Genomic DNA, 27591 nt, shown 5'->3' with positions numbered 1-27591 from the left:
CAGACCCACACACCGGGCACGCTCATTGTAGCCCTGGTGCCGGGGCCATGGGAGCAGTAGTCAAGGCTGAGAAGAGACCGACTCAGGCGAGTCTCTTCTCGCTGCCTAGGCGCTGACCTCCACAGGGTACCCACGGACACAAGGCCAGCAGCCTATCCCTGAGGGCAGCATGGGGGCAGCTGGCCCACTCGGACCTTCACCACTCAGGCAGTCTTGCTCACCGCCAATGGCCTCCAGAGTTTTCCTCACAGCCTAGGGACTCTGCACTTGAGGCTGAATACAGAAAATAGATTCTAACTGAACTTGCATAATTTACAGAGAAGACTGTAAAGAGTTTCATTTTTTTTCCCCTGGAAAGAGACAGAATTTCACCCTGCATTCCGAAAAGTCTGCTGAGCCCAGTGGCCAAGTCCTGCCCTGTGGAGCAGCTGGGGCAGGGGTGGTGGTGCTCAAGCTGCTGCAAGACCCGGCCCTGCCCACTCCCCAGAGGGGTGGCATCTCGGAGTGTCTCCTGGGCAGCACACGGAAGGGCAGTAACAGGGATGGGTGGGCTCCGACCCCAGGCCAAACCACAGCTCCAATCACAGCCACACCTTATCCTCGAACAAAACAGAAAGTAGGAAACAAGGGTGCCTTTTTAATTGCAATCAAATATGCCGTCTGAAGCCAGTGACCCCCCCCAGCCCGGCCCAGAAGCCGCGCGTGGCCCTGGGCAGACGGCGCAGCCCCACCGAGTGACGAGTGACAGGGGCCGGGCAGGTCCACTGCGCTGAGGCTCGCATGTCCCTGGGCTGTGGTAGCCCGGCCTCCGGTGCCCTGGGCAGGGGGCGGGCAGAGGGCAAGGCGCTGAGCGCTCACACCTTCGCACACACATGCACTTTCCCAGGATTTGCCGGCTCCCCGAGGCGCCCGGCGGCAGCGCGGTGCCCTCCTACTTCTGTATCTGGAACAGGAAGAGCCGCAGGTTGATGTTCTTGGCAGCCAGCAGCTTGTTGCACTCCACGGAGTCGGCGATGGGCAGCGGCACATAGTCCGTCTCGTTGCTGTCATTGGTGAAGACAAAGTGGTAGATGACGGGGCTGATCTTCACGTCGTCGTAGGGGCCCTTGAGCAGCAGGAAGGAGCACTCCAGTGGTGCCGTGACCTTGCTCTTGAGAAGCAGCTGGAAGGAGAGGGTGCGCTTGCAGGACAGGTTGGGGTTGCGCTCCGAGTCGTTCACGCGTGCCTTCAGGACCCACGTCTGGCTCAGCACCGTGAACCGTGGCGTCTCGTAGTACAGGCGTGTGATGAAGTCATCTGTACGGTACGGCCGGAACTGGACCTCTGTGGAGACAGACAGGCCGGAAGAGCCGGCAGTCAGTGTGGGCCAGGCCGATGGTGGCGCCTTCCAACCAGCCAGCCAGCCGAGGACTCAGGCTCGGCGGGGAGGAAGGCCACTTACCAGGACGGGGCGCCCTACTCGGCACAAGGCAGACTGAATACAACTACGGCAAGTGGAGGCGGCGCACACAAGCTTTGGGGAGGTGGCTACAAACAGCAGTGACAGCATCAGCTGTGGGGCATCCTGAGGCTGCGGCCCCCGCTGGCCTCCCCTGGCCCTCGCCCAGGTCCTCCCCAGGGGCGTGGGTAAGCAGACACACAGACAGGATGCAGTTCTGAGAACAAGTACACTTTATTGGTTCCCATACAGAGCTGCCAGAAAGCCGGCGGCAGGCTGGTGTGTGTGCCGGCCAGAGTCAGAGCGTGGCGTGTGGCCCCCTGCTGGGCTCTGCCCATGGCCTGCAGGGCCATCGTCAGTCAGTGGGTGACTGCCATCACACAGTCCTCTCAGCACAGCCCGTGCACATGGCTCGCTTGTCCCTCCACGGAGGCAGCCAGTCCTTCCTGCATGGATGGGGCTCCCTGCCCCGACACCGCCCAAGTCACGACGCCTTGGCCAGCCCGGACCCGTGAGGCCTGGCCTGGCCTGTCTGTGCCACGGCACCCACAAGGCAGACTCAGGCTGCGACTAACCAGGGGCCGTGGCCTTGTGGCGGAGGCTCTGGGCCCTCAGCCTCTCGGGCCTGTGCAGGCCCACGCCGAGCCAGGTCCCGTCCAGGCAGCGTGCTGTGACTGGCTGCCAGGGCCTGCCATGGATGCTCTGGGCCGGCCACCTGGCGTGGGGGGCAGCAGAGGGCCAGTGTCCCTGAGTGGCCCCAGTATCAGCAGGCGCGTGCTTCTTGATGTTCGCATCTGGACCAGGCTCTGGCCTGGCTCCTGGTCCCCAGCATGTCCAAAGGCAGTGGCAGTGGCCAAGAGAGCCCATGAGATCCAGTGGGCCTGAGTGTGGTCCAGCCTGCCTGTCCCTGGGCGTCCACTCCCAGCTCTGCCTTTTGAGCTGCACATACTCAGTTTATTCTGGAGCCCTGCTCTGAGCCTCTTCTTGCTGGCCTCACAAGGCCTATGGCCACTGCAGTGACCGTCTACAGGCAGGACCCAACGTGACAAGTGTTCTTCTTGCCCTGGCTCTGCAGGGCAGGCCCCCAGCTCCCGGCCCCCCAAGACACACGCACTTTCTGGTTAGACCCTGGAATGTCCCAAGGCCGAGCAGCCCCACCTTGCTGAGATAGCAGGGCTGGGGTGGGGAGGACGGGTGGGAGGGGCCTCTGGGAGAGCCATGCAGGTGTCATCGGGGTCCTGCCCCGGCCCCCACACAGCTCAGCCTCTGGTCCATCTGCTCCCCCAAGATGCCCCTCCATTCACCAGGAGCTTGTCCAGAGCCCAGCCATCTGGCACAGCCCGTGCCCACTGCCCAGAGACGGCTGCTCCGCAGACTCCCCGCCGCCAGCCCCTAGCCTGCGTGGTGTGCAGTGGGCGGCGAGGCAGCTCACCTGTGTAGCCAATCTTCTCAAAGCTGAGCAGGCTGAAGATGCTGTTGTACAGCTGCATCTCCTTGCGGTGGCTCTGGTCCATCTCGCCCAGGATCTCCATCAGCTCGTTGCCCGTCTTGGTTGGGTGGGCACACGCGGCCTCGTGCACTGTCAGCTCGTGGAAGGGGCCGTGCCACGGGCAGCCGATGCGTTTGTACTTGCACTGGGTCACCCTGGGGAGGAGGACAGCACCGCAGTCACATCGTGCACCCCGTGGGCCTCCGCTCAGCCCTGGTCATGCACGAGCCACTCCCCGAGGGGGCACACTCAGTGTGTGCTGGCCCCAGGAAGAAGCCAGTGTGTGTGTGTGTGTGTGAGGGATGGAGAGAAGGCGCTGTGCAAGCTGTGGATACACCAGCCACCTACATCCACTGCTGTGGGCTGTCTCCTGCTGGACAGTAGCAGCTACCAATCCCCACTTGGTCCTGCACAGCCTAATGCCCCGCCCTGCCCCACGTGCTGGCCTGGCATCTCCTGCAGGTGGCAGTGTCGAGCAGCAGGGACTGGGCGCGGAGCCAATGCAGCCTCACACGGAGCCCAGAGCTAGGAGTGGTGCTGGCCAGGGGATGCTAAGGACAGCCTCTAAGAGGCCCCCCCACAGCCAACGAGAGCCAGGGTGATGTGCAGACAGCCACTGGGTGCAGATCCAAGCCCCCACCCTGTGTGGGGCCCCACGCCCACCGCATTGCAGCTCCTGGACCCTGAGGAGCTCCACGCCGGCCCAGGCCAGCAAGGCGTCAATGGGCTGCGTGTGCAGGACCCAAGGCCCGGCAATCAGGCCCAGCCAGGGTCCTGTATGCTGGGGCCTTGCCCGCAGCAGGTGGCTCCCGGCCCCAACGCTCACCTGTCTTGGCACTCCTCTTTCTGGTGCCTCTCCAGCAGGGAGCGGGGGAACTGGCGCAGGCAGAAGCCGCACTCGGAGGGCAGCTCGCTCACGGCCTTCTCCACAGCCAGGTTGCGGCAGCAGAGGCTCTTGCTGATCTCACAGCGACAATTGGGGCACGTGGCCTGCTCCTCCTTCAGCCGGGCATCTGCTAGTAGGTGGATAAAACAGCCAGCGCACATCAAGTGACCGTTAGTGCACTGCGAAGAAGCAGAGGGAGACGGAGCTCACAGACCTGCGGGACGTGCACGCCCGCACCGCCCGCCAGCTCCAGCCAGGGCAGGGCCAGGCGTCCTGAGGGCGAGAGGCGCAGGCGTGCTGGCGCTCAGCACACACAGGCGGCTGCTCAGGAGGGACGGGCAGGCCTCTGCCTGTGGCACAGTTGACAGCTAGCCGTGCTCCTGAGGAGAGGCGGGTGTCTCTGGGTGGCCCTCGTTGGATCGCAAGTTATGGTTCTTCATTGTGGCTTGGAGCCTGGCTTTTTCCTATCCCTGGGGTCAGGGACTATCCTCAGTCCCCTACAGGCTCTGATTTCGGGGTGGCCGAGCGCAGCAGTGGCACGTAGCCGGCAGCTGCTGGGGCACAGCAGATGCTGCTCCCGGTGCCGAGGCAAGTGTGCCCTGTCCCCGGCCTTCAGAAGGGGCATTCATGCTGGGGGCTGGGGACCTGGCTCAGATCGACCTGCAGCCTGGCCCCTCCCCTCTGGACCTCCCTGACCAGCACAAACGAGAAGGCAGGTGCCACTCACCCAGTGATAGTGGTTACCCACAGGGGCCTTCCCCAGACCTGGTGGCACAGAGCTGTGGCAGGTGGGGAGGCCGAGCTGGCCTGGGACAAAGGCACGTGGGCGGTGCATGCCTGGGGGAAGGGTCAGGTGGGCAGCAGGTGGAAGGCATCGCTGAGTTGGGTCAGTAAGAGCCAGGCCCCCTCCCTTTCTGAACCTGAAGCTCTGAGGCCTACAGGCTGCTGTCAGCAACCTGCCCCTCCTGCTGGGGGTTCCTGCAAGTGTTGACGGCGGGCTGCCAGCTCAGCTCCCATCTTGGGTCTCTCACTGGTTCCACACATACCTGCTGAGCACCCACTTAGTGCTGTCGAGAGGGGCACCCAGTGGACTGTGGGCCCGGTCCCCCCAGAGGCTGTGTGGGGGAAGAGAGACCCACACAGGAGCCAAGATGTACAAGAACGAAGCGAGCTGAGTGGCCTCGTGGGACAAACAGCCCCCTCAGGCCCAGCCCCGGAACAAGTGCAGTGGTCTCAGGGCCCTGGGAATGCTGAGGGAAGTGTGGGGACTGCCAAGGCCTAGCTGGATGTCCATTTGGAGACTCTCCCACGGCTGGCTAAGGGAGAATGCGCAGGCGGCAGCTGGCCTGGGTGCACCGGCCGTGGCACGCCTCCAGGAAGCCACCGGGCCACAGGCGCTGCGGGAGGCTGAGTGAGCTCTTAGCACATGGTCCAGGCACTGCAGGGGTCTAGTGTAATGAGACCCAGTGCTGAGGACTGACAGTGGGATGGGGGCTGGGGACAAAGTCCTCATTCACAGGATCCATGTCCACACGTGCACCACAGACATGTGCACTCAAGCCTCACGTCCCAAGTCAGGTCAAAAATTAAGATGTGTAGAATGAGGGAGGGGAGCTGGCTGGGCTCAGGCCTGGAGGAACAGGGTCTGGCAGGGGCCGGCGAGCACCAGCTCCGGACACACGCTGGTCCGGAAGTGGTCAGGGTGAGCTGAGGTCTGCCCACAGGAGGAGCAGGGTGGAAAAGCAGGGTGTTCTGACCAAACCCCCAGGGGTCAGTGGAGGAAACAGAGAAGCGGTGAGTTGGGGAGATGGGCGTGGGGGCTCATGGGAGGTGCAGACCCAGGGCCCAGATCACACCTCTTTTCATAGCCCTCACCCCCCAAGGGCCTGAGCTGACAGCCGTGGCCTCAGGAGGGTTGTTATAGCTTCCAGAAAGAGGGGGGGCAAGCAGCAGCATACTCCAACCAGACCACCTCTCAATGGGAGGAGCCGAAGGCCAAGCCCCATGGCACCACGCTCGGTGAGGTCTGGCAGGACAGCAATGCTGAGGCCCCCGCCACTGTGTGGCCAGTTCTAGCTGTCTCCTGGTGAGAAGTTGTCCGGGCAGGGCTACCGCCTGAGCAGAATGGACAGCACTCTCCTGGGCCCCACCCACGTGGTCTCTCTCTGTCTCTGGGTGGCCTAACCAGGGTGGAGTCCTGAGGCCTCCTGAGGGACCCCCAAGGCTCCCAAGTGTGTGACTGCTTACCTCCCAGCACTGCCCTGAAAACCCATGGATCTGACCTGCATAACCTTCCCGTCAGGCCTCTCCTTAGATCCTGGGTGGAGAGGGAGCTATAGGAACCCCTCTAGGCCAGCCCCCACCCCTTCCTCCCGGAGCCTCCAGACCCAGTAAGGCTCACTCGAGTGACTGCCACTCACTGTTCCTTCACCCTGATAGCTCAGCTCTGAGTCAGAACGTGGTAATACAGCAGAAGCTCTGAGTGCCGCTGGCCCAGCCAAGGACAAGCTCACACCCACACGTAGCCAGCCCTCAGCAGCTACACAAGGGACGCTGTCCGCTGGACATCAGGTGGCTGGCCCAGGCCCAGCCACCACCCAGCACAGGGGGTCTGTCCAGAGCAGGGCAGTCACCATGCTCCAGGCCCCTCCTCCCATCCAGGCCTCCATAAGCCTCCCAAGCAAGACCCCAATTCTAAACACAGGCCAGGCCACAGGGTCACACAGACTCTGCACCTGCCCCAGAGGACTCTGCATAGCACTGGCCACACACCACACCTCTGACAGACAGTACCAGTCAGGGAAGGCTATGCCCCTAGATCCTGGGCACCCCAAGCAGTAGCTCCTCCAGCACTCGGGAAGGGTACCTTCCTACCACCTGCCAGGAAGACCCTGGTGGTGAGGACATTTCTCAGCAGCCCCTCCCTCTGCCTGGCCACAGGCAGCTCATGGGCACCCGGGCTGTGCAGGCTGGGGCCTCCATCTGGGCCAGCTTCTCCCCGGGCTAAAGCGGAGCTGAATGGACCATGTGGACTCACGAGGAGGAACCATGACCCCTGGGCCTTAGGCTAGAAGCAGGTCTTAGAAAACGCCCCCCACTGCCAACTTCCGGGAACCACACTCATGGTCAATAAGCTCTTAGGCCCTCTTTCAAGCCTGGAGTGCATGGTCCCCTCAAATCCTGGGCCCAACCATACTTACTATACTTCTCCTCTAGAGAAGGTTCGACCCAGGCCCAGACCCAGGCCCACGTGAGCAGCCCTCCCTCAGAAGCACAGCTGGAAGACCCCTCACCCCACGCGCTCCACCCAGGGTCTCCTCTTTAACCAAGGAGCCTGGGAGGGACCACATAGCATCCCAGGTACACAGGTGTTTCGGTTGGAAGTCCTGGGCCAGTGGCTCCTGATGTTACGCCACCCTGAGAGCCAAGATTTGGGTGGGAGCCTGTCAATCCCGCAGCCAGGCACTTCCTCAGAACCTTAGCGCTGCCTGGAGCACCAGATAACTTAGGTGAGAAACAAACAGCACAAAACACACGACTCATCTAGCCAAGGCCAGAAACCCTCGCTTTGCCCTGGTTTGGGACAGCAAAGCAGGTGTATTTTCAAAGCTCTTTCCGCCTTTCTCACCTCAAAGTATGAGCCGGAGCAGCTGGGGAGCTGGGGAAGAGGATCCCGGGCCATGGGGAGGGTGGACCCACTAGCCCTCACACGTCACTGCACCAGCGAGCAGTTGCTGAGAGGGCGGGTGCACCTAGAGGCTCCCCGAGGCCTGCGTCCACACTGGCTGCAGCCTGGGCAGACATGGAGCCACCTCTCCTTCCTGGCTTTTTACCAGTGTGACCACCAATCAGGTAACCAGTCCCCTTGGGCCAGAGGCTGAGCAGAGTCCTGGGGCAGACAGGCAGTACGCGCCCTTCCCACAGCACAGTGGCCAGTGCCTATCAGCCTGTAGCGGAGTGAGGTCAGCCACAGCATAGGGGCGCTGCCTCTGCAGGGCTACAAGGACGAGCCGGACAGGACAGCCAGGTGGAAGGAGCACAGGGCTGAGGCCAGGAGCGGCAGGCCCAGGGGCCAGGACCGCTGGGACCACATCCCAGAGGCTCCTTCCCCCTGATGGGTCACAGGGAGCTTTAGTGGCTGAGAACCAGGAGGAGTGGGAGAGCTGTGCGGCCCCTCCCTCCACACGCCAGTCCTCGGCTCAGGGCCTCAGCTGATGCCAGCAGGGTTAGGACCAGATGGAGGGCACACTGGGCTTCGTGTGAAGGGCAGGGGGCAGCCGGAAGGGAAGGCAGAATAAGGCCATGGCTGCAGCGCTCCAGGCACACTGAGGCTATTTGCCCCAGGGAAGGCACTGTCTTAGCAGAGGAGCTGGGTGACACTGCAGTGACTGCAGGGCTGTGTCGAGAGCAGATGCCAGTGAACTACCGGTTGCCCACTCCTGAGGGTCCCTGCTGCTCCTGCAACCCTCCTGCCTCTACCTGACTACCCCCCTGGGACTCCAAGAGGTGGCTGCATACCTTGCCAGGCTAGTCACTGCGGCCACACCTAACACCCACACGGCGAACATCAAAGCCAGCATCCACTGTACCTGCTTGGGCCCTGACCTTGCCTAATGCAGGCTGTGATGACAGCCAGTTGCATGGGTGCTGTGGTCTGACACTGGCCTGAGTTTCCCAACCCAGGCATGTGGCATGATGCGCCAGGGACTCCGAATCCAGCACAGGACAAGCCCACCAATCGGCACACACCCGCTCGAGGTGAGCCCTCGCCACCAGCAAGGCTTCCCCGGTGAAACGGAGGTGGGTCTGGTGGCCAGTGACCGTGCACCCAGCCAACTCCAGGCCCAAGGCATTGTAGCCACAGCCCCAGTGCCAGGCACAGCATGCCGGGATCAGCACGACCACCAGCTCTTCCCCTCAGCTCAGAGCTGGCGGCGCCATCTGCGTGGCCCTCCAAGGCACGGTGTGGCTGCCGCCCGCCTCCCGCCACGCTCCTGATGGGGTCGGGCCAGTGTTGCCTGTAGGAACAGACAGCAGAACATCCCTCGTGCCTGAGACTAGCCCACCAGAGATGGCCAGGCAACATGGCTCACCAAGGAAGGCTGGCAGAAGTGGAGGGCCTGAGTCCAGGTCCACAGGGGATACCCAGCAACGGCCTCAACCAGGGACATACAGGAGGCTGTGTGCCCACCATCTGCGGGCAGCATGTGGAAGCCATGCTGTCTGTGGCCAGATCCTCCTTGGAGCAAATGCAGCCCTACTGCCCACCAGGCAGGCAATGGCCCGTCCCAACTCCAGCCCTCAATGTCCCCATGCAGGGTCACTGTGGAGGTGAAGCGGGATGCTGCATGCAGCAGCAAGCCACCAAGAAGCCTCCCTCCGCCCCCAGCCCCAGCTCAGCACTGCTGGACACCCACCCCATGGCAGCTCTTCCAGCAACCAAAGTGAGTTGTGACCCACACCAGGGTTTGTCAAGCCTTCCAGAGAACATCAGGCCCTCCTACTGACCGTATGTCCGGAGTTTCCTCCGGGCCTCGACATGGGAAAAGAACCATTCTGGACCAAGGCCCAGGGGTCACTGGGAAGAACTGCGGTGGGGCGGGGGTCCAGCGCCATTCCTGCCGCTCAGTGTCAGTGGGCTCTCCCTGCTTTGCAGCTTATTCCCCGGGAAGATACTGAGCAGAACCCATTGGGCCACGGGAGGGCCATGTCAGGGCTGCCCCAGCACCTTCACTCTCCATCACAGCTGCTCAGCTGCCTGCTTCTGGCCTGCCCAGGACAGAGCTCAGCTCCCAGCGCAGTGTGGGCCGGTTTGAACCAGCCAGGCTCAGAGGCCGTTTACCAGCAGCTCCGGCCAGAAGCAGAGCTGCAGCTCTTGGTGCTAAGTGGACCAGGAGCCAGTACCATGTGGCCTATCATCACACCAGGCCCCCTCACTGGAGGGGGATGAGGAGACCCCTGAATTCCCCTGGGCCTGCTCACCATTGGTTAGGCTTCCTGGGCTCTCTCTTAAGGCCCCCAAAGAAGGAAGAGTTCTCCCACCTGGGAGGATCACAAGGTCCTGAGCAAGGAAAAGGGGGCCAGAGAGAGGACACGTCCTGAGAAGCATCCCTAAGGCTGAGGAGGTATGAGAAGTGTTCCACCAACTGGTTCCGGGCAGAAGGCCTGTGGTCAGGACCTTCCCAAAGCCCAGGTGGTTGGGCTGAGAGCCAGTGCCCTCTCCCCGAAGAAGTCAACTCCCTTCCCTACCAATGCCTTTTCTTTCCTGACTCTATTACCCAGGCACACTGGGGGTCTCCCAAGAAACCTCACAGCACAGCAGAAGGACCTGAACACTCAGGGGTTGGGGAAATAGCAACCTAGATGAGCCCCCATAGGGTTACTACAAAAACAGCCCTCTCACCCATGGCCCCTAGTTTGAGTAGAAGCGGGGGGACAAGGCCCCATCAGCCATGTCTAGCTCCTTTAAGTGCAAAGAAAAGTGACAAGGAACCTGCTTCATTCCTCGAAGGGACTTTGAGGAGACAGGGTACAGAGGTAGGGGTGTTGAAATTGAAACAGGCAGACAAAAGAGAAGGCAGGACTCTGGAGCCAAAGAGTGGTCCCTGTTGCCACGTGGTGCATGAGTCAGACCCACTTGGGCCAGGTACCCTCTAACAGCTTGGACCTGGTTAAGGACTCTGAGACCAGCCACCGTGCTGGATCCTTAGATGGGAGGTGGCTGAGCAGACCTCCTGGAGCTAACAGCCTAGAAAGCCGGGCCTGGTGTGGGTGAGGCAGGATGGGGTGGGAGCTCGGTCTGGGGCACAGCACGTCCAGAAGGCAGAGGGCCAGGTTGGGGATAGAGAAGGGACCAGACTATGGGGCTTGATGCAGGTGCTTCACCCAGACCAGGGATGAGGGGAAGGGACAGGGGAGGGAAGACAGGCACCCCTTTCCTTCTCCATGTTCTTCCAGAAAGAAAGGGACAAGACTAAGGGGATTCTTCCTCTCAGGATGGCGGAGGGGTACAGAAGGAGGCTGAGGACAGGTTTGGGGGAGGGGCTGGCTGCTACAAGAACAGAGGCGATCTGGAGCGAACAGGAGAGCCAGGGATCCCTGAGCCTAGGCAGCTGGGCAATGAGAAGAGCAGGCTCTGAAGCGGGGGCGTGGGCACATGTCACCAGCTTTCTCTGGGGTCAGCTTGACAGGGTGGGCTGCAGGGGAGTGCTGAGGGGACAGCAGGGGGAGGTGAAAAGAGAAGCAGCATCTAAGTGGGAGACAGATTAGCAGCGCGAAATAAGGGGAGTCAGATCAAGAAAGCAGAGGGTGAGAGAACGGGGAGGTTTCCACCAGGCGCCGGGGTCCTGACCGCGGGGCTCGGGCTCGGGCCTGGCCTCAGAGGAGACGCGGTGCCCGGGGGCCGTCGGGGTCGGGCCGGCGGCCCTACCTGGTACACGGAGGCCTTGGGCAGGTCCAGGCAGACGGTGCAGCACAGCACCGAGTAGAGCCGCTCCTCCAGCTTCCCGCTGCCCGCCGCCGCCTCGGCCGCCTCGGCCGCCCGGAGCCGCTTCTTGGGCGGCGCGTCAGGGTCGCCGGCCGCCTCCTGCAGCTGCCGGGCGCCGGCCAGGCCCGCCTCGTCCGGGATCCCGGGCCCTGCCGCCTCGCCCAGCGCCGCCGCTGACCCCGCGGCCGCCCCGGCCCCGGCCGGCACCGCGCCGGTGGGCCCTGTGGCCGGGCCGCCCCCGCCGGCCTCTTCTGCGCCGGACATCCCGGCCAGCCGGCCCGACGGGCGGGTGCGGGCGCGCTCCCGCGGCTGGAGGTTAAGGGCGCCGCGCGCTCCCGCAGCCCTCTCGCCGCCGCCGCGACCCCGCAGCCCCGCTCCCTGTGCCGCGGCTTCAGTGGGTCCGGCCCGCGCGTCGCCCTGCAGCTGCCGCGGACCCCGACCCCGGCGCGGCCGCCATCTTTGTTTTCGCTGCGCTGCCCACCCCCCGCCACCGCCCCCTGGTTCTCCCAGTCACGTGACACGGCTGGGACCAATGGGAGCTCCGCTCGAAGCTAGACGGCGCGGCGGCCAGAACCAATGGGAGCATGAGGCCCCGCCCCTGCAGAAAGTGGGTAGGCAGGGGGCGGGGCCCAGGGCGGCCCACGGAGGACGCACTTTGAGCGCCGGGACCCAGCGCCGCGTTTTCGGCCGGTCCTGGGCGCGGTCCAATGGGGCTGGAGGGCAGCCCTGTACCCTCACGTCGGGGTGTGTCCGTGCCTTTGGCCCCCAACACTCGAGCTTGCGTGTGCGGGGCTCTGGCTTGGCTCACCGGAGCGAGAAACCCCACTGGCCACCCTTCTCCTGTGCGGCACCAAATGTGCTTTCACAGGACGCAAGCGCAGGGACTCCGGACCCGGAATCTAACCCATGCTCTGCCCAATCCCGTTTCCTAATCCTGGGGTAGGGAGCTGAAGAGGGATCCACTGAGGAAAGTGAGGGTCTTAAGAGATCAGGACTTGCCTTGCACAGGCCAGGGGGCAAACAGGGAGGTTGAGTCAACCTTGGGAGGGGATGTCCCTTTCTGGGAACAGCTGTGGGACAGCTTTCCTCTATCCTGACCCCAGCTGGCAGCCTGTGAAGGTCACTGCCCCAGAGGGCCACCTGCCAGGCCCTGCAGGGGTGTTCAGAACTCCACCATGTCCCAGGAGAGCAAGGGCCCAGGACGGGGGCCAGCAGGAAGCCAGGCTAGGTGAGGCACCAGGGTGTTTCCAGGGCATCTCCTTCGTTGGTTCAAAGAAACCAGTGGCCGACCTGAGAGCCTTAGGAAGCTCAATCCCTCTCAAGAATAGGTACATTCCATATTCCCGCTGAATCCCTAAGATTTATTAGAGACCAAGCCTCTTTCTGGATCCACAACCATGGCCTACCCAGAATCAGGCCCCAAAACCTGCCTGAATCAGGCCCCAAAACCCCCTTCATTCTGGTCTAGGCAGGTCTCCACACTCTGCAAGAGGAGAGGCAGTGCCCAGACTCTGCTCCTGACCAGTCATCCTGAAGCAGACACACTTGGGAAGGAGGCCCCAGGAGAAGGCCCGTGGAAGGGGAGGTGGTGGCCAGGGCAGAGGCCCTGCTTGCTATCTCCAACAATCACTCCCACTGCAGGCGCTGTGAGTGCAAGGCCCGATGGTAGGCCCAACTGCCTGCAGCCAGGACCCAGCGACAGATGTCCTCCTTCGGCAGCAGCAGCAGTCTGTCCTCCTCCAACCGGCTCAGGAGCCCTGCAGCACCCAGCATCATGCCCCCCCACATTCCATAAGTGTTGGTCGTGAAAACAGCCACAATGAGGATGGTCACTGCCACCACCAGCACCACAGCCTGAGCAGCCACAGCACGGCCCTCAGCGCCAAGGTGGCCACCAGCCACTGCCAGAACCATGCCTCCTCCCAGGAGCAGGTTGGCAGAGGAGCGGTCCCCATTCACCCAGTGGAAATCGAAGGCCAGAAGGGGCAGGCCAATGACGGTGGCCACCCAGGCTCCAGCAAGACAGTCTTCATCTGTGTCCAGCCCTGGGGCCAGCACGGTGGCAGCAGCCAAGGCCTGGAGCAGAAAGCCAGCAGCAGCCCCTCGACTTGCCTGTCAAAACAGGGAGGGGAGAAAATGTGGGAAAAAGAGACCAGGACCTTCCTTTAAACAAGATATGGTCTAGGAGGTCTCATGGAAGCCTGGCCCCAGACTCACCTCACACAACCTAGCTAGGTCCTTGAGGTTTGGGGATGGGATACGCCCCTGCCCAGCCCTTGTGTACTCACTTGGAAAGTCTTCACGGCTGCATGCAGAGACACCATTCCCAGTGCCATGTGGGACAGGGCCATGCTCCACTCAGTCCATAGCTTGGGTGCCATGGCACTCAGGTGGTAGTTTCAGGAGACAAGAAGGGGCCCTTCAATTTTGCAAAATAAGAAAGAGCGCAGAAGCTTGACCTGGAGCCCTAAGGTCCGCTCTCCAGGGCTCCCAGTTTCCAGAGACCATTTCTAAATATTAGGGTAGACTCATCCGAAACTTTCCGGAGCTCTGAGGCCACTGGACACACTGTGGAGAAGAAAAACCCAATTTGGCCGAGAAAAGAGAGCGATGGGGGGCCTGGGCTGGGTGGACGTGAGCCTTAGGGCCTTGGAACCCAGGTGGGGGCGCCGAGCATGGGGGAAAGGGATGTGGGGCGCGCGTAGGCCCACTCGGCCTGGTCCCTGTGTTCGGGGAGGCGTCGTCTTCGGAAACTGGCCCAGAGGGAGCGACGGCACAGGACCTCAGGGACAGCCCAACTGCGCGGCCCCAAAAGAGCGGCGAGTAGAACGCCGAAGCATGGCTATCGCACGGCCAGCTCACCCGCGGCCGCCCCTTTTACCGCTCCCAGCTTCTGTCGTTCCGACACGAACCAACGAGAAGAGGGGAAGCTAGAGCGTCCAGGGGCGGGGCCTGGCCAAAGGGGGCATTCTAGGAGAGCGAGGTGACGCCGAGAGGAGGGCGGGGATTGGGAGGAGGGGCCTCTGCACAAGAGTAAGGGTATATTGGTCCAGTGGTTTGCAGGGATTTGTGGTGAGGGGCGGGGCTGTGAGGGGAGAAGTCGGAGGAAGGGGAGGTGAGGGGAGGAGGTGGGGCCGTGAAGGGAGAGGCGGGAGGGGGATTGGGCGGGCCTTGAGGGGAGGGGCTAAAAGAGGGGGAGGGCGGGGCTCCGAGGGAGGGGAGGTTGGACGCTGGTGGGCTCTAAGGGGAAAGAGCAGTGGAGCTAGAAGGGATTCCGAGAAAAAGGGGTGCGGGGGCTGTGGGCGATCTCAGCCAGGGTTTCCACGAAGTAGGGGTGGGGGCGCGGGGCAGGGGTCCGGGTGCGGCCCGGGGATACCTTTCTCTGGCACCCCTTTCCTCCGGTGCGCGCCCTCCGCCCGTGGGAGCCGGGCCGTGGGGGCGACCGCCCCGAGCATGCGCACCCGTTCTGCTGCGGGTAGGCGCCGAGTCCAGGCGCGGGGACGCGGGGCGGCGCGAAGCGGGGCCCTCTGCCGCCCCGCGCTCCCATGTACGCCTTCTACTCGCTGCTCATCTACATCTTCTACAGCCTCTTTCGCAGAGATGGCGGGGCCGCGGCAGCCGCCGACCCCAGGGACACCGCCCAGGTGAGCGGGGGCGGACGCTGCACGGCGGGCGACCCCCTTCCTGAGAGCGGGTTGTGCAGGCCCGCGCAGCGTACGTCCCCAGGGCGCTGATGATGTGGAGGGGAGCCGTGTTGAGGACCCCGTCTCTGTTTTGGTGTTGAAAGCAGAGACCTCAGCCCCAACTCCTTTGGTTCAGTGTCTGGAGGGAGGGACCCCCCAGGATGCCCGGCGTCTCCTCAAGGGTTCCCCCGCTCCCTCCCTAGAGTGCCCGCAGCAAGCCTGGGGGCCGCCGCCGCCCCGATCAATCCACGGCAGAATTGTGGACCGAGCTAACTGGCCTGGTCGGTAGGTGCTGTCGTGCATCCGGAGCGCTGCTTCCCCGGGGCCGTGAGGGAACTCCTCCGTTGGAGGGGAAGGTGTCCGTGACCTCATTGCGATGGAGGGACCCGGCACTTGCCATCTGGTGGTCTAGCCTCCAGCATATGACCCAGCACGTCCCCCCACCCCCCCTCACTAACTGGCCTCGCAGGCTGCTCCGAGTCTGAGGATGCGTCGACAGCGGGAGCCGAGGGACGGCCGGCCGAGGTCTCCCTGGAAGAGGCTCTCGTGCGTCTTGCTGAGTTCCTCTCAGTCCAGCTGGGGGCGGAAGAGAGCTGCGGGTATCCTCCGGATCTGAGCAAGGTGAGCCGGGCTGAGGCGTTCTTCTCCAGCGACCCGTCCTTTCTTCGCAGTCCTTGCGGTCTCCACACCCCTGTATCCCCTCAGTCTCCTGCATTCTGATTCTTATCTTCTTCACAGACTGGTGATGTCCCCCCACTGTTGACTGTGACTGGTCAGCTCTTGGCCCTCCTGGCATGGACTCAGAGCCCCAGGGGGAGGCAGGCCCTGCCCCAGGGAACTCAGCCAGCCTCAGGAGTGCAGTCCCCCACTCCTGCTGGTGCGTAAGAAGTAGTGAGTTGAAAAGGGAGTGTGTTGAGGTAGTGAAGCCTACCAGAACCTGAGCGGCCTGGAGTGCGGGGTGGGGGTTCCCCAAGCCTCACCCTGCTCCTGAGTTGCCCCCCTTCAGGCCAGAGATTTCAGTCCTAACTGGGCCCACCCCACCTCAGGAGCCACATCCCAAGAAGAAAACCCTTCCCTTTCACCGAGGAGTGAGGCCCAGGGACAGCAGCCCCCCCAGTTGGAGGAGGACCAGAGAGCTTGGCAGCGGCTGGAGCAGTTCATCCTTGGACAGGTGAGGGGCCCAGGAGGCAGCAGGGAGTGGGGGTGGGCTAGAAGGAGGCGCCCCACCCTGTACCCCTTTCTCCTTCCCAGCTGGAAGAGCTGAAGCAGCAGCTGGAACTGCAAGAAGAGGAGCTGGGCCGACTGCGCCTGGGAGTGGTGAGGCTTCGGGGGCGGGGCTCAAGGAGAGAGGGCTGGGCTTTCAGGTGAGTCCAGAGCCCTTCCCTGTCCTCCAGGGGGCGACAGACTCCGAGAAAAGGGTTCAGCATCTAACCCTGGAAAATGAGGCCCTGAAACAGAGCCTGACCCTCACTCGGGACCTCCTGAGACACTGGGATCCTGGACCACCCGCCAGGGCCCCCCAGGTATTCTGCTTCTTAGCTGCCACGTCCCTGCAGTCTGGGGCTCCTGCAACACTGCCCAGGCTTCCTCAGGACCTCGTGCTGGCAGGAACAGAGAGGCTGGGGCCCAGACTGTGCACGGGTCCAGGGATGGTCTATGCAGGTCAGGCCCATCAGGGAGATTGATGCCCGTGGGAGAACCCCTCCCCACACCGTGTGGCTCCTCTGAGTGACCCCAGGAGAGCAAAGGACTTGGGGAAACAGCCCTGCATGGATTCCTGACTGGCTCAGCCCCATATGTGAACCAGGGCTGCCAGAGTGCCCTCTCTCCCAGGTCCCCATACCTCATGGGGCCCCTACCCCTCTTGCAGGAGGAGGCAGAAGCACTGGTGGAGCTCCAGGGCCGGCTTCAGGAGGCCCAGGACACCACAGAAGCCCTCCGAGTCCAGGTGGGCCCTGGGCCGAGGGGCAGGGATACTGGGGCGCTGGTTGGGGGGCGTCTGAGGCAGGGTCTGGTAAGGGCCCATGCCCTCAGTGACGGGTGGGGTGGGGTGGGACAGCTGGGGGTGCAGGAGGTGCAGCTGCAGGGCCTTCGGGGGGCCCTCCGGCAGCTCCAGCAGGAGACTGAGCAGAACTGCAGAAGGGAACTGCAGCAGGTGCACGGGCAGCTGGCAGGTGAGGCCTGGGGCCTGGGGCTCATGGGATGGCCACGCGGCCTGGGCTTTCCCTCACAACAACCTGCCCCACCAGGACTTCGGGCACGCATGGCCAGCCTGCGTCAGGGCTGTGGGGACCTCCGAGGCCTGGTCAGCACCTTTACCCAGAGCTGTCAGGGTTCACTGAGCGAGGCCCGGGGCCAGGTCAGGACCACTGCTCCCCTCTATTATGTGCTCTCTATTCTTCCCTGCCCAGCCCCAGGGAGTTGCGTGCTCTAATGGAGGTAGTAGGCTCTGGAACCAGGACAGCTCCTGTGACCTGGGGTGTGGTCCCACTTTTGTCCTGTGCAAACTGGGGTAACAGTGAACCCCTCGCAGGCGTGGTTGAGAAGCCCAGAGGACACAGATGACGTCCTTGCCCATGGTCCTCCTGATTCCTGGGCTTCTTCTGGGGCTCAGTGAATAATGCCTCTGAAAGTGTCGACAACCACAGCTGGTGGCCACATGGTGGCTCCATATCGCCCTCAGTGCCCCACCCCCACCTCCTTGGCTGCCCCCCCACTGCCTTTCTCACATTCGTGCCCCTCCCCACCCTCCCAGGTATCCTGGGCCTTGGGGGCACTGTCAGCTAGTGGAGGTGGTACTCAGCTCCCCAAGGAGCAGCAGAGGCCCCCAGCTGGATGCCCAGGGCGGCTGCTGGAGCTCAAGGGTATGGCCACCTGGGGAGTAGGAGGTGGGGTGGGCAGGCTGGAGGAAATGGGGCCTCTCCATGCTTCAGGGACTGGCAGGTGACCCACTGAGATGATTGAGATGATCTCTACCCCAGGAAATATCCGTGTGCTGTGTCGGCTGAGGCCAGGGACACCCTCCAGCCTGGTGAGCTCGGAGCCAGGCCCGGGCGGCACTGTCACTACCTGCTATCGGGGGCGCCGGCACTGCTTCCGCCTGGACTGGGTCTTCCCTCCAGATGCCAGCCAGGAGGAGGTGAAGCTCCACCCTGACATCTGTGTTCACCCTCCCTCAGAGTCCCCAGGGGGCTCTGGGCCCCCTTCCCTGTCCTGCCCTCCCAGGACGGAGAGTGGGTAGGTTTCAGCCGGGAAGGAAGGCAGGCGGTTTGGGAGGCAGGAATGGCAGCTGAGCTAGGCACCTCCTTTCCTTCCAGGGATTTCCCAAGCTCTGCAGGTTCCGGAGAAACAGAGCCTTTGGTTTGGGCAGGAAGGTTAACATTTTCAAAAATAAGTTTTTACCAGGAAAATGAACGTGTCTAAGGTGCTCAGTGCTCAGGCAGGGCCTGCTGCAGAGCATGGCTGGAGTGCTGCTGTGTGTGCTGCTGCTGTGGTGGGACAATGCTGAGGCCCTCCCCCAGGCTTCACTGGCCGCCCACTGCCCTCTGGGGGTGCAGAGCCGGCCCCATGTGAGGGCAAGCACAAAGTGGGCAGAGGGGGGTGCTGGCGAGTAGACAGCCTCCCGCCTCAGGGCTGCTCCCCCTTGCCCTGCACAAACCCTGCCCTCCTGCTGGACCCAGCCCACCATCCTGCTTCACACACACCCTCACCGCTGTTCACAAATGCTGCCACTGCTGCCAGAGTTTGCAGAGCTTAGGCAGGGGAGGCGCAGGCCTGGGAGCGGGTTAGGGAAGGGGCAGAGCTGGTGAAGTCTCACCCCTGTTGGCCTCAGAGGGACCAAAGGTGTGATGAGTCTGTCGGGTGGCCAGGTATCCTTCTTCCACTTCCTTGGGTACCACGGCTGTTTTCCACCTCCACGTGTTAATCCCACATACTACTACCCCCAGCGTCAGTCCCACCCCAAATTGCAGCCCTGCACAGGGCACCCTTGTACTGGACAGGGCCCTTCAGTTCAGCACATGTGAATGAAAGAACCCAAGACCTCTGTCACCAACCCCATCACTCGAGTCTTGCATCTCTGCAATGGAACCACAGTCACACCCAGTTCTTCCTTCCAGTCGTAGGATCTTAATAACCTCGAGAAAATCTGTATTCTGCCCTCACTTCAAGCAGAACTGACAGCCCAGTCAGTTACCAGCACATTATGGGCATGAAACCTGGCAATGTCGTTGCTCAAACGACTGCTGTTGGTGTTCAGTTGCCAACAGGACAGTCCCAGCCCCATCTCCCCCTCAGCTGCCTCTCTGCACCCTCCCAGGGTCCAGGTTCTAGCAATCTTAATGGTCCAGCATCCCACAATGCCCCACCCATAGGCCGTTCTCGGCTCATCCTTTATGTGGCACAGGTTACCCCATAACCCTCACAAATGTCATTACAGTCCCTACCTCACAGAGGGACACCTCCAATCACACCCAGGGGGTTGAACATGGCAGTCTGGACTCTTGACTTGCTCCCCAGGCCTCTCAAGTTGTGGTCAGGCTCCAATACCCTGCATTGCCTGATCTCACCTCCTGTCAGGCCCCTTGCCTTTGCCTGGCAAATTCTTGCAAATGCCATCTTCTCCAGGGAGCCTCCTCTGCCTTCCAGCGAGCTCCCCCAGAGCCATCCTCCCAGGGAAATGAAGTCGATTCACACCTTGCCCCAGGCTCCAAAGCTCAGGACCCCCTCCCCCCCACACCTCTAGGTCTTCAGGGAGTTGGAGCCCTCTGTGCTGTCCTGCCTCCAAGGCTACAGCGTCTGCATTTTCACCTACGGCCAGACTGGGACTGGGAAGACCTACAGCATGGAGGTGGGAAGAGGGGAATCTGGGTGGCTCCTGTGGCCAGGGGCTGGGACGTGAGCACGGATGTGGCACCCCACCTCATTCCCAGGGCCCACCTGAGAACCCCGGCATAGCTCCTAGGGCACTGCAGTCACTGTTCCGGGAGATGAGGACTGGAGGGCAGCACCGCGTGACTCTCAGCATGGTGGAAATCTACAATGAGGCTGTCAGGTCAGCCATGCCCTGCTGCCTCCTACCAGCCTCTGGCCCCTAGCCCTTCTTCGCCTCCCTGTCCCGCAAGAACCCCGGAACCAAGTCCTCCCCTTTCTCACCAGGGACCTCTTAGCCCCGGGGCCTCCCCAGCGCCTGGCTGTGAGGCAGGGCCCAGCAGGCCAGGGGGGAATCCAGGTGGCTGGCCTGACCTACTGGGACGTGCCCAACCTGGAGACGCTGCAGCAGGTAAGGCTGCGCGGGGGGCCGCGCAGACCTCCAAGGCTCTGCCCTGTGCTCGCCCCCAGGGGTGTGGACCCTACAGCAGCACCACGCAGCAAGCAAGCAAGCCCTTTCGTCGCGTCTTCAGATGCTGAGCCTGGGGAGGAGCAACCGGGCCACTGCGGCCACCGCCATGAACCAGCACAGCTCTCGCTCGCACGCGCTGGTCACGCTGACGCTGCGCGCGGCATCCACTCCGCGCGGTTCAGGCACCGCAGGTACCACGGTCCGGGCGCTGCCCTGTGGGGGGCGTCGCTACATCAGAGACCGGAGCTCCCTCCACGTGGGCTCCCCCGCCCCTGCAGGCACACTGCATCTGGTGGACCTGGCTGGATCGGAGCGTGCCTGGAAGGCGGGGGCCATCTGCAGGGCGCAGGGAGACCCTGACGACGCCCAGCGTCTGCGGGAAGCCCGGACCATCAACCGCTCGCTGCTGGCGCTGGGAGGCGTGATGGCTGCGCTGCGAGCCCACCGGCCTCACGTGCCCTTCCGCGACTCGCAGCTCACGCGCCTGCTGCAGCCGGCGCTGGGCCCCGGCGCCACCGCGCTGCTGCTGCTGCAGGTGGGTACCGCGGCCCCGGCGTGGGGCGGTGCCCAGGGCCACGGGAGGGCGGTCTGCATGCTAGGCACCACCCACTCGGGCCCGCCCACCAGAGCCGCTCCCCGCAGATATCCACGCGGCCTGAGGATCTCGGCGAGACCGTGTGCTCTCTCAAATTCGCCGAGCGAGTGAGCAAAGTGGAGCTGGGGCCGGCCCGGCGCCGCAGGGTCCCGCGCTCTGGGACGCCTTCCTCCCTCAGCACTGACACACCACTCACGGGGACACCCTGCACCCCCACACCGTCTCCTGGCAGCCCAAGCCCCGGCCCCGACAGCTGCTCCAGCTCCGCCCTCGTGCCCCCAGAGGACCTGCCCTCATAGTTATGCCCAAGGCGTCGGGTAGCGCCTCTGCCGGCAGAGGCAGCGAAGTCCCTGCACCTCCACAACTTCCTTGACTTGAGCCCCCCTCCCCCGCTCCCTGCGACGAGTGTTCTGCCCCGAGGAACAATTGCCCGGCCCCCTCAGTTCCCTCCTTATCACCATTTGCTGTTATCACAGCACCCGGCAGGGGATCCCAGAGCTGCCACAGTCGCCACCAAAAATCAAGACTTGGCATTAAATGTTGTCTGTTCTTTTACTGTTATCTTCCCCACTACCACCACCAAAACCAGGTATGGTCCCTGTTCCCTATGCCCTTTCCCCCAAAAGGTGCTACCTCCTTCCCAGACAGTTGAGGGAAGCCAGGACTTGAGGCTGGAGCCGCCATTAGGTTCTCCCTCCCCCAGCCCGGAGCCGGGGGAGGGGAGGTGACAGATGGTGATGGATGGATGGATGGATGGATGGATGGACGGACAGGGCCAGAGGTGAGACCAGGAAGGGCTACTCTAAGTGGAGCCCCAGTCTTGCCTCTGGGAGTAGGAGAGGCATGACTGACCATCAGGTCCAGGGTGGTGACCAGGTGGTCACCACAACCCTTTGTGGGGTAGTCCAATAAACATTGTGGACTCTTGGCAGGGCTGGTGCCTGGTGTTTCAAGGCTGCTGTGGCCACAGACACCTCTTGATCCTCTTAGCCTTGGTCCCCCCTGAACAAGCCACTGGTGGCAGGAGGGAGTGGGAGAGCAAAGCAATCCCTGGCCTGCAGCCTCACAGGCTGTACCAGGAGAGCAGCCAGCCTGGGGTGGGAGCAGCCAGCTCCCGGGGGTGGCTCACCCATACGTCGTAGATGCTCTTGTTGGGTGGTACCCCCTGGAAGAGAGCATCTAGGTCCCAGAACAGTCCCGGGGGGCTGTGGGGTTCAGGAGCCCCCCAGTAGGCTGGGCTGGTTGAGGGTGGGCACTGGGGGCAGGAAGTGGGTGGTAGTGGGGCCAAAGGTATTACCACATTGGGGGTGTATATGGGCAAGTAGGAGGTGGGTAACTGCCCCCAAAGTGAGGCCCTGTGACCCCCACCGGACAGTCCCCCAGGGTCTGGGGTACCCTGCATTAAGTGGAGAGGCCAGGCTCTGGGCTCAGGGGAGAGGGGTGAAGGCCTGCTGGTTCCCACCTGGGAAGTCTCCCCCTCGGCTCTCATGGTCCCCTGGAGGGAGCAGAGGGGCCACAGAGGCCTCTCAGAGGGCCGGGGTGGTGTGGGCACTACCTCTTCCTTCCTTGGCAGGGAACCGGCCCGACCTGGGCTGTTCCTTGGCGCTCCCTCCCCGGGGTCCCCCAGCAGAGACTTTATGCTGAAGCCCTCGCTAGGCGGCCTGGGAGGTCGGTAGGGCCGGCCATGGAGCACGTAGGGGCCCAGGTCCTTGGCGAAGGCCCCCCGGGCACCCCTGCTCTGCCAGCGCCGGCACAGGGCCGTGTTCTGCAGCCGCAGTGCCTCGGCGGGAATCAGGCTCACGTCGACGGCCCAGAAGTTGCCCTTGGCCTTGGGCTTCGCAGGATCCTTGGGCACCTGGGGTGTAGGGGTGCAGGGTTGCTGGGGCCGCGGGACCCGGATACTCGAGATTTCCGCCCCCGCCCTGCCCCCGGCTACGCTCAGACCCCGACCCTCGCCCTGCCCCACCTTGCGGAAGCATCGGTTGGAGGAGAGGTTGTGGCGGATGGAATCCTTCCAGCCCTCGTAGTCGTCCCTGAAGAAGGGGAACACGGCCTGGACCTGACGGATGATCTGAAACCACCGGGCGGCGGGCAGGCGCCGTCAGCCCGGGCGCCGATGGGGGCAGCGCCGCCCCTCCCCCACAGCCGGGTTTGGGGCGCCCCTGCGCCGCTCGCCCAACACCTTTGCGCCCGGGAGAAGAGGAAACCTCACCGGGAAGGGTCCTGTCTGAGCACCTCAGCTCTCTCTCGGGGTGCCCAGGTCGGGACTGGACCCACTGGCACAGCTGGCAGGGCCAGGTGGCGGTGGAGATCAGAGCCTGAGCCTGGGAGTAGGTGGGGGACAGGTCTGGGGAAAGGTCCCACCAAGGAGTGTGAGGGAGAGCGGGGCACCCTCTCACCTGGGCCAGCTTCAGCCTGCGGGAAGGTGCTGCCTGGATCACCAGGGCAATCATGGCCAAGTAGGTGTAGGGGGGCTTGTCGTGCCGAAGGTATCTCTTCTTCCTCCTCTTTGGGGCCTGGGAGGGTGAGTCCGTCCCGGGGTGCCCCAGGCGTGGGTTGCTGCAGGGCCCCATGAAGGGGAGGCCGGCAACGTGGACAGGGGCCTGGCCCGGTGGAGGGCACAGGGAAGTGGGCAGTAATGGGGAGGCAGAGCCTGGGCCTGAGGCCGGGTGGGGGCAGGCCGGCTGGGCCCTTTATCATTCGGATGGAAGGGGGAGGGGAGGAGAGGCAAAGGGAGGGTGGAATACAGCAGTGGGGGAGGGGAGCATGCAGAGGGCTGCCACAATTAGCAGGTTTCGGTTAATCTGGGAGGGAGGGGCAGGAAAGATTCCAGAGGGGGTTGCAGTCAGCCACCCAGGCCTCATTTCTCACTCTTGGGCTGCCTTTGCCCCGGCACAAGCTGGAAGGACGAGCCCCTGGAAGAGGCCTGTGACCCATGGTTACTTTATCAGTCTGTCTGGGCTGGGTCCCAGGCTCCCATTTAACAGACAGGAAAGTGATTTGCCCTAGCCAAGCTGCCAAGGAGGGGTGGAGCCTACCCAGAGTTCAAGGCCAAGCAGCTAGAAGGACCTGAGTGGTAGTCTGGGAGGGCTTCCTGGAGGAAACCTCAGGAACAAGAGAGGAACACAGTTGATTCAAGGGATTTTCCCAAGCCCTGGATTTTCAGCGGGTTCCCCAGGCCCTGGAAGCCAGTTTCCTCCCTTGTTGGTACCTGTGAACAGTGGGTCGTGGGAGCTGACCGCCCTCATTATTTTAACTGTGGCCCTGGGTGAGCTGGACCGGCCTGGCCCCAGAGGACTTCATGGAAGCAGGCTTGCCTCCGTCCTCCTCTTCTGGTCCTCTGGGTCCAGATGCTCTGGGAGTTGCCCCACGGGGAAGGCTGCTTCTCATTCCTCCCAGGCACTCGGACAGTGCCCCTAAGTGGAGGGAGAGGTCTCCTAGCTGTAGGGGGTCACTGGCCACCTCTCTGGGCTAAGCCTCAAGGATACAGATCCATGGGTCATGGTCTTTGCCCAGTAGAACCTTCGAGGACCACCTGGCTCCACCCTGGGTGGGAGTGAGTGCAGTTGTGTTGTGTGTGTGCACAGGGAGGGCTTCCCAGGCAGCCACAGGGCCCTGAATCTTCGTCTAGAAGGAGGGAGATGCTCCCCAGACTGGTGGAAGCTGGCCTGAGTGGAGGAGGAGCACTCTAGGAGAGGTGGGGAAGCCTGAGGGACCAGTAATCCCTGCTCAGGCCTGGTCAGAGCCTCTGAGGACTTTAGCAGGGAGAGGACTGATCTGAAACTGTGGCCCTAGAAAAATGCCTCTGGCAGCTGACCAGAGACTCACCTCCTCTTCTGTCCCCTCACCTCCTCCCTGGCTATGGGATCGGTGGCTCTTCCCTTGAGGTCAGTCAAGACCTGTGCTCTGTACCCTGCCTCAAAGCCCAGTTCCCCCCCCCCCACACACACACACTGGTCAAGTTTGTCCAAGGGATATCAGGCCCAGGACACTAGCAGTGGTGGCTGGTGTTGGTATCAGGGCCCTCAGACCTGAGGGAGGCTACAGGAGCAGAGATTCACTTTATATCACTTTACTCCAATAATCCAGCTTTTCTTGTGCAGCCCCCCACCCTGTTATACCCTTAGAGTGTTGAAAATCTGCAGCATAGTGTGTGCCCACTCATGCTGAGGCACTGAGGAGGGTGGGTACACTGGAGGAGGGAGCCTGGGGCTGAGATAATGTGTTTGTGGGGTACCACGCTGTTCCCCCCACTATCTCAGACTGTCCGTTCAGACTTCACCTGGCTTCCTCTGAATTCCTGTCACCTGCTCTACTCCTTTCTATTCCCAGGTTCTCTAGTTGAGGGGTTGTTGTGTCTCACCAGGCTGTTACTACCTATGGCCTCCTAGCCCCCCTCGGTCAGCAAAGAGGTCTTTTTCTCCCACACGTCTTAAGTCACCCGCTCTCCCCACTGGCCCTCCCTAGCTTCCAGGATAATGCCCAGCTCCTTGGTTTGGCGGTCAAGGACCCTTGTGTTCTCACTACTCATCTCTGACCACACTCCTCACCCCCAGCCCCCGCCCTCTTAAACCATCACCTCTACTTCCCATTGCCCCAATGCACTGGATCCTTCCACCTTTGCGCTTGCTGTTCCCTCCGCCCGTCATGCCTTTGCTTTGTCGGGTGAACTCCGGCCCTTCCTTAAAAGCCCAGCATAAATAGACGACCGCCCTCCTGGGAGCCTTTGACTACTTGCCCTTCCCGCCCTACCCGGACCCCATCCACGCCAAGGATGCCCCTGCCACAGAGAGGGTCACAGGGCACGGTCCCCAGAGACCCACTAATTGCTCCGGCCAGGCCCCGCCCCCAGCTCCTACGGGGCGCCGCGGCTTCCGGCTCTGGGCCGCGCGGGCCGGAAGTGTAGCGTTGCCATGGCGACGGCCGGGCGCGGGGCCCGCCCCTGCGGCGCCCGCAGGAGTGCCGGGCTGACTGACCGGTGGACCGGATCCGATCGACTGCGCGAGGCGGAAGGTGAGGCTCAGACTTCCGGGGCCTGTGGCGGGAGAGAAGGACGGGTCCGGGGGAGCGAGGAGGCCGGGCTCCGGGGAGGAGAGAGGAGGCCGGGCCCCGGGGGAGAGGAGGCCGGGCCCCGGGGGAGAGACGAGGCCTGAGGGGAGGCTGAGCTTAGAGAAAGGAAAGGGGAAGACCAGATGGAGAGGGAGAGGAGGAAAGCCCAGATAGGGCGTCCTCAGGAAACCCCTGGCCAGCGCGGAGAGGCCAGGGCAGCAGTCTCTCCAGGCCCCGCTCGGACGCCGGTGGAGGAGGCCCAGGGCAGTGGGTGCGAAGGGTGGAGAACGGCTTCGGGCAGTGACAACCCGTGAAGGCCACCGGAAGGGCTTCTCATGGTTTACCTGTGTGTGGAACGGTTTGCATTCTTGCAGCCTGTTGGTCGGGTCGGCAGCTCTAGAATGCTCTCCATTTCAGCGGGGAAATGAAGGCCCACAGGGAAGTGACTCGCACGGGCTTTGTGTGGGCTTTGGAGGTGGGCCAGCGGAGAAACCGAACCTGTCTGGGACAAGCTCCGTAGCTTTGCGTCGGTTCAGGTGACCTCACCTGCATTGGGGATCCCGGGCCCCACCTCACAGATCGGGGTCAGGAGGAGAAGTACGCAGGCCCCGTGCTGTGTGGGAGGTGCTCCGTGAGTCGGTTGGGCCCCTGGCTGCCCTGAGGCTGTCAGACGCTGAGGTGACCAAGGGATTAATTTCCATGGCTGCAGAGAGGGGAGGCGTGTGTGGACTCATTCCAGAGAGAGGCTGGCCCTCCCCAAAGCTCTGGGCCTGCCTTTTCTTCCCGGACCCTTAACTCGGGGGTGGGGGTGGCCGTAAGGGCACCACACTGCTCTCCTCTCTGCCTTGGCCTAGCAGTGAGCCTTCCTGGACATCTCGACCGCCAGGCGCCCCCCGCCCCCCCGCAGGACTGCGGTTTCCCTGTGGGACATGTGAAGAGGCCTGGTGCCCCTGACCTTGCTGCCTCATCCACTTCAGGGGCACCGAGAGAGCCCCCACCTGGGGCCGCGTTTCCTGAAGGGCTGGTAGCTGTCTGAAGGAGCCTGCACATTGGCCAGCCCTGTGCTCTTCCTGGTGATGGGTGCGTGTGGCTCTGAGTGGCCAGCTGCCCCCTCCCCGACCTGAGCTCCTCTCAGAGGCAGGGCGAGGAAGCATGAGCAGGTCCCGGCCTCCCTCCTGACGCCCAGGCTGGATTTCCTCCCTGTTGGCTGGACCCCCTTCCCCTGGCCGGTCTTGGCCGGTCCTGGCCTCCCCCTCACCTGCTTGGGGCGTGCTTGAGCTGGCCAGCATCTAGGAAGGAGGCTCTTGTACCTGTGGGCTCAACGTTGGGGTCTGTGTTTGAGGGATTTCTGAACCCCTGGTTCCACTGCATGCAGTTTGGGAACCTGAGTCTTGGGTGAACCCTTGGTGACCCAGCATATTGTGTCTGCCCCAAGAGTGTCCGCCCTAGTGCCTCTGCCAGAGTCAACCCATTAGCCAGAGCAAGACATCTGGGTGGCACTTCCTAACTTTTCCCTCACCTCCAGGTTCTCCCAAAACTTCCTTCTAAATGTCCCTGATCCGGGCCATTCCTGCCCATCCTTCAGCAAAAAAGCCTGGTGGCAGCAGCTGCCCCTGGCTGTCTT

The 27591-nt window shown here is 62.9% G+C and overlaps 4 protein-coding genes across 11 annotated transcripts; 1 reads left to right on the top strand and 3 right to left on the bottom strand.

Moving 5' to 3' along the window:
- Positions 1–617: 617 nt before the first annotated feature.
- ZFTRAF1 (zinc finger TRAF-type and ring finger containing 1) lies at positions 618–11791 on the bottom strand. Its single transcript, XM_074316642.2, has 4 exons — positions 11243–11791; positions 3754–3992; positions 2871–3082; positions 618–1323 (listed from the first exon to the last, which is right to left on the bottom strand). The coding sequence occupies exons 1-4, from the start codon at positions 11561–11563 to the stop codon at positions 932–934; spliced, it is 1164 nt and encodes a 387-aa protein (XP_074172743.1). The 5' UTR covers positions 11564–11791; the 3' UTR covers positions 618–931.
- An 848-nt stretch (positions 11792–12639) lies between these two features.
- TMEM276 (transmembrane protein 276) lies at positions 12640–14306 on the bottom strand. The gene is made up of 3 exons (XM_019717171.3): positions 14162–14306; positions 13588–13867; positions 12640–13411 (listed from the first exon to the last, which is right to left on the bottom strand). The coding sequence occupies exons 2-3, from the start codon at positions 13678–13680 to the stop codon at positions 12926–12928; spliced, it is 579 nt and encodes a 192-aa protein (XP_019572730.1). The 5' UTR covers positions 13681–13867; positions 14162–14306; the 3' UTR covers positions 12640–12925.
- Positions 14307–14499: 193 nt separating this feature from the next.
- Positions 14500–21846, top strand: KIFC2 (kinesin family member C2). Of its 8 annotated transcripts, none has more exons than XM_019717086.3 (18): positions 14500–14943; positions 15186–15267; positions 15452–15603; positions 15721–15859; positions 16029–16153; positions 16234–16299; positions 16377–16505; positions 16853–16930; positions 17042–17156; positions 17232–17341; positions 17738–17846; positions 17964–18121; positions 19727–19831; positions 19914–20035; positions 20140–20263; positions 20385–20514; positions 20602–20858; positions 20966–21846. In XM_019717086.3, the coding sequence occupies exons 1-18, from the start codon at positions 14845–14847 to the stop codon at positions 21215–21217; spliced, it is 2352 nt and encodes a 783-aa protein (XP_019572645.2). In that variant the 5' UTR covers positions 14500–14844; the 3' UTR covers positions 21218–21846. The 8 variants fall into 8 exon arrangements, with proteins under 8 accessions (XP_019572645.2, XP_088655351.1, XP_088655353.1 ...); XM_088799226.1 differs by having other exon boundaries at positions 14615–14943; positions 16347–16505; positions 17093–17156; XM_074316538.2 differs by having other exon boundaries at positions 14616–14943; positions 16347–16505.
- A 118-nt stretch (positions 21847–21964) lies between these two features.
- On the bottom strand, positions 21965–25604 carry FOXH1 (forkhead box H1). The gene is made up of 3 exons (XM_019717162.3): positions 23318–25604; positions 22885–22989; positions 21965–22773 (listed from the first exon to the last, which is right to left on the bottom strand). The coding sequence occupies exons 1-3, from the start codon at positions 23489–23491 to the stop codon at positions 21982–21984; spliced, it is 1071 nt and encodes a 356-aa protein (XP_019572721.2). The 5' UTR covers positions 23492–25604; the 3' UTR covers positions 21965–21981.
- Positions 25605–27591: the final 1987 nt, after the last annotated feature.

Source organism: Rhinolophus sinicus, chromosome 6 (assembly GCF_057876585.1).
Source record: "Rhinolophus sinicus isolate RSI-liver-muscle chromosome 6, RSI-T2T, whole genome shotgun sequence".
NCBI lineage: Eukaryota > Metazoa > Chordata > Mammalia > Chiroptera > Rhinolophidae > Rhinolophus > Rhinolophus sinicus.
This window is presented reverse-complemented; position numbering and strand designations above follow the sequence as displayed.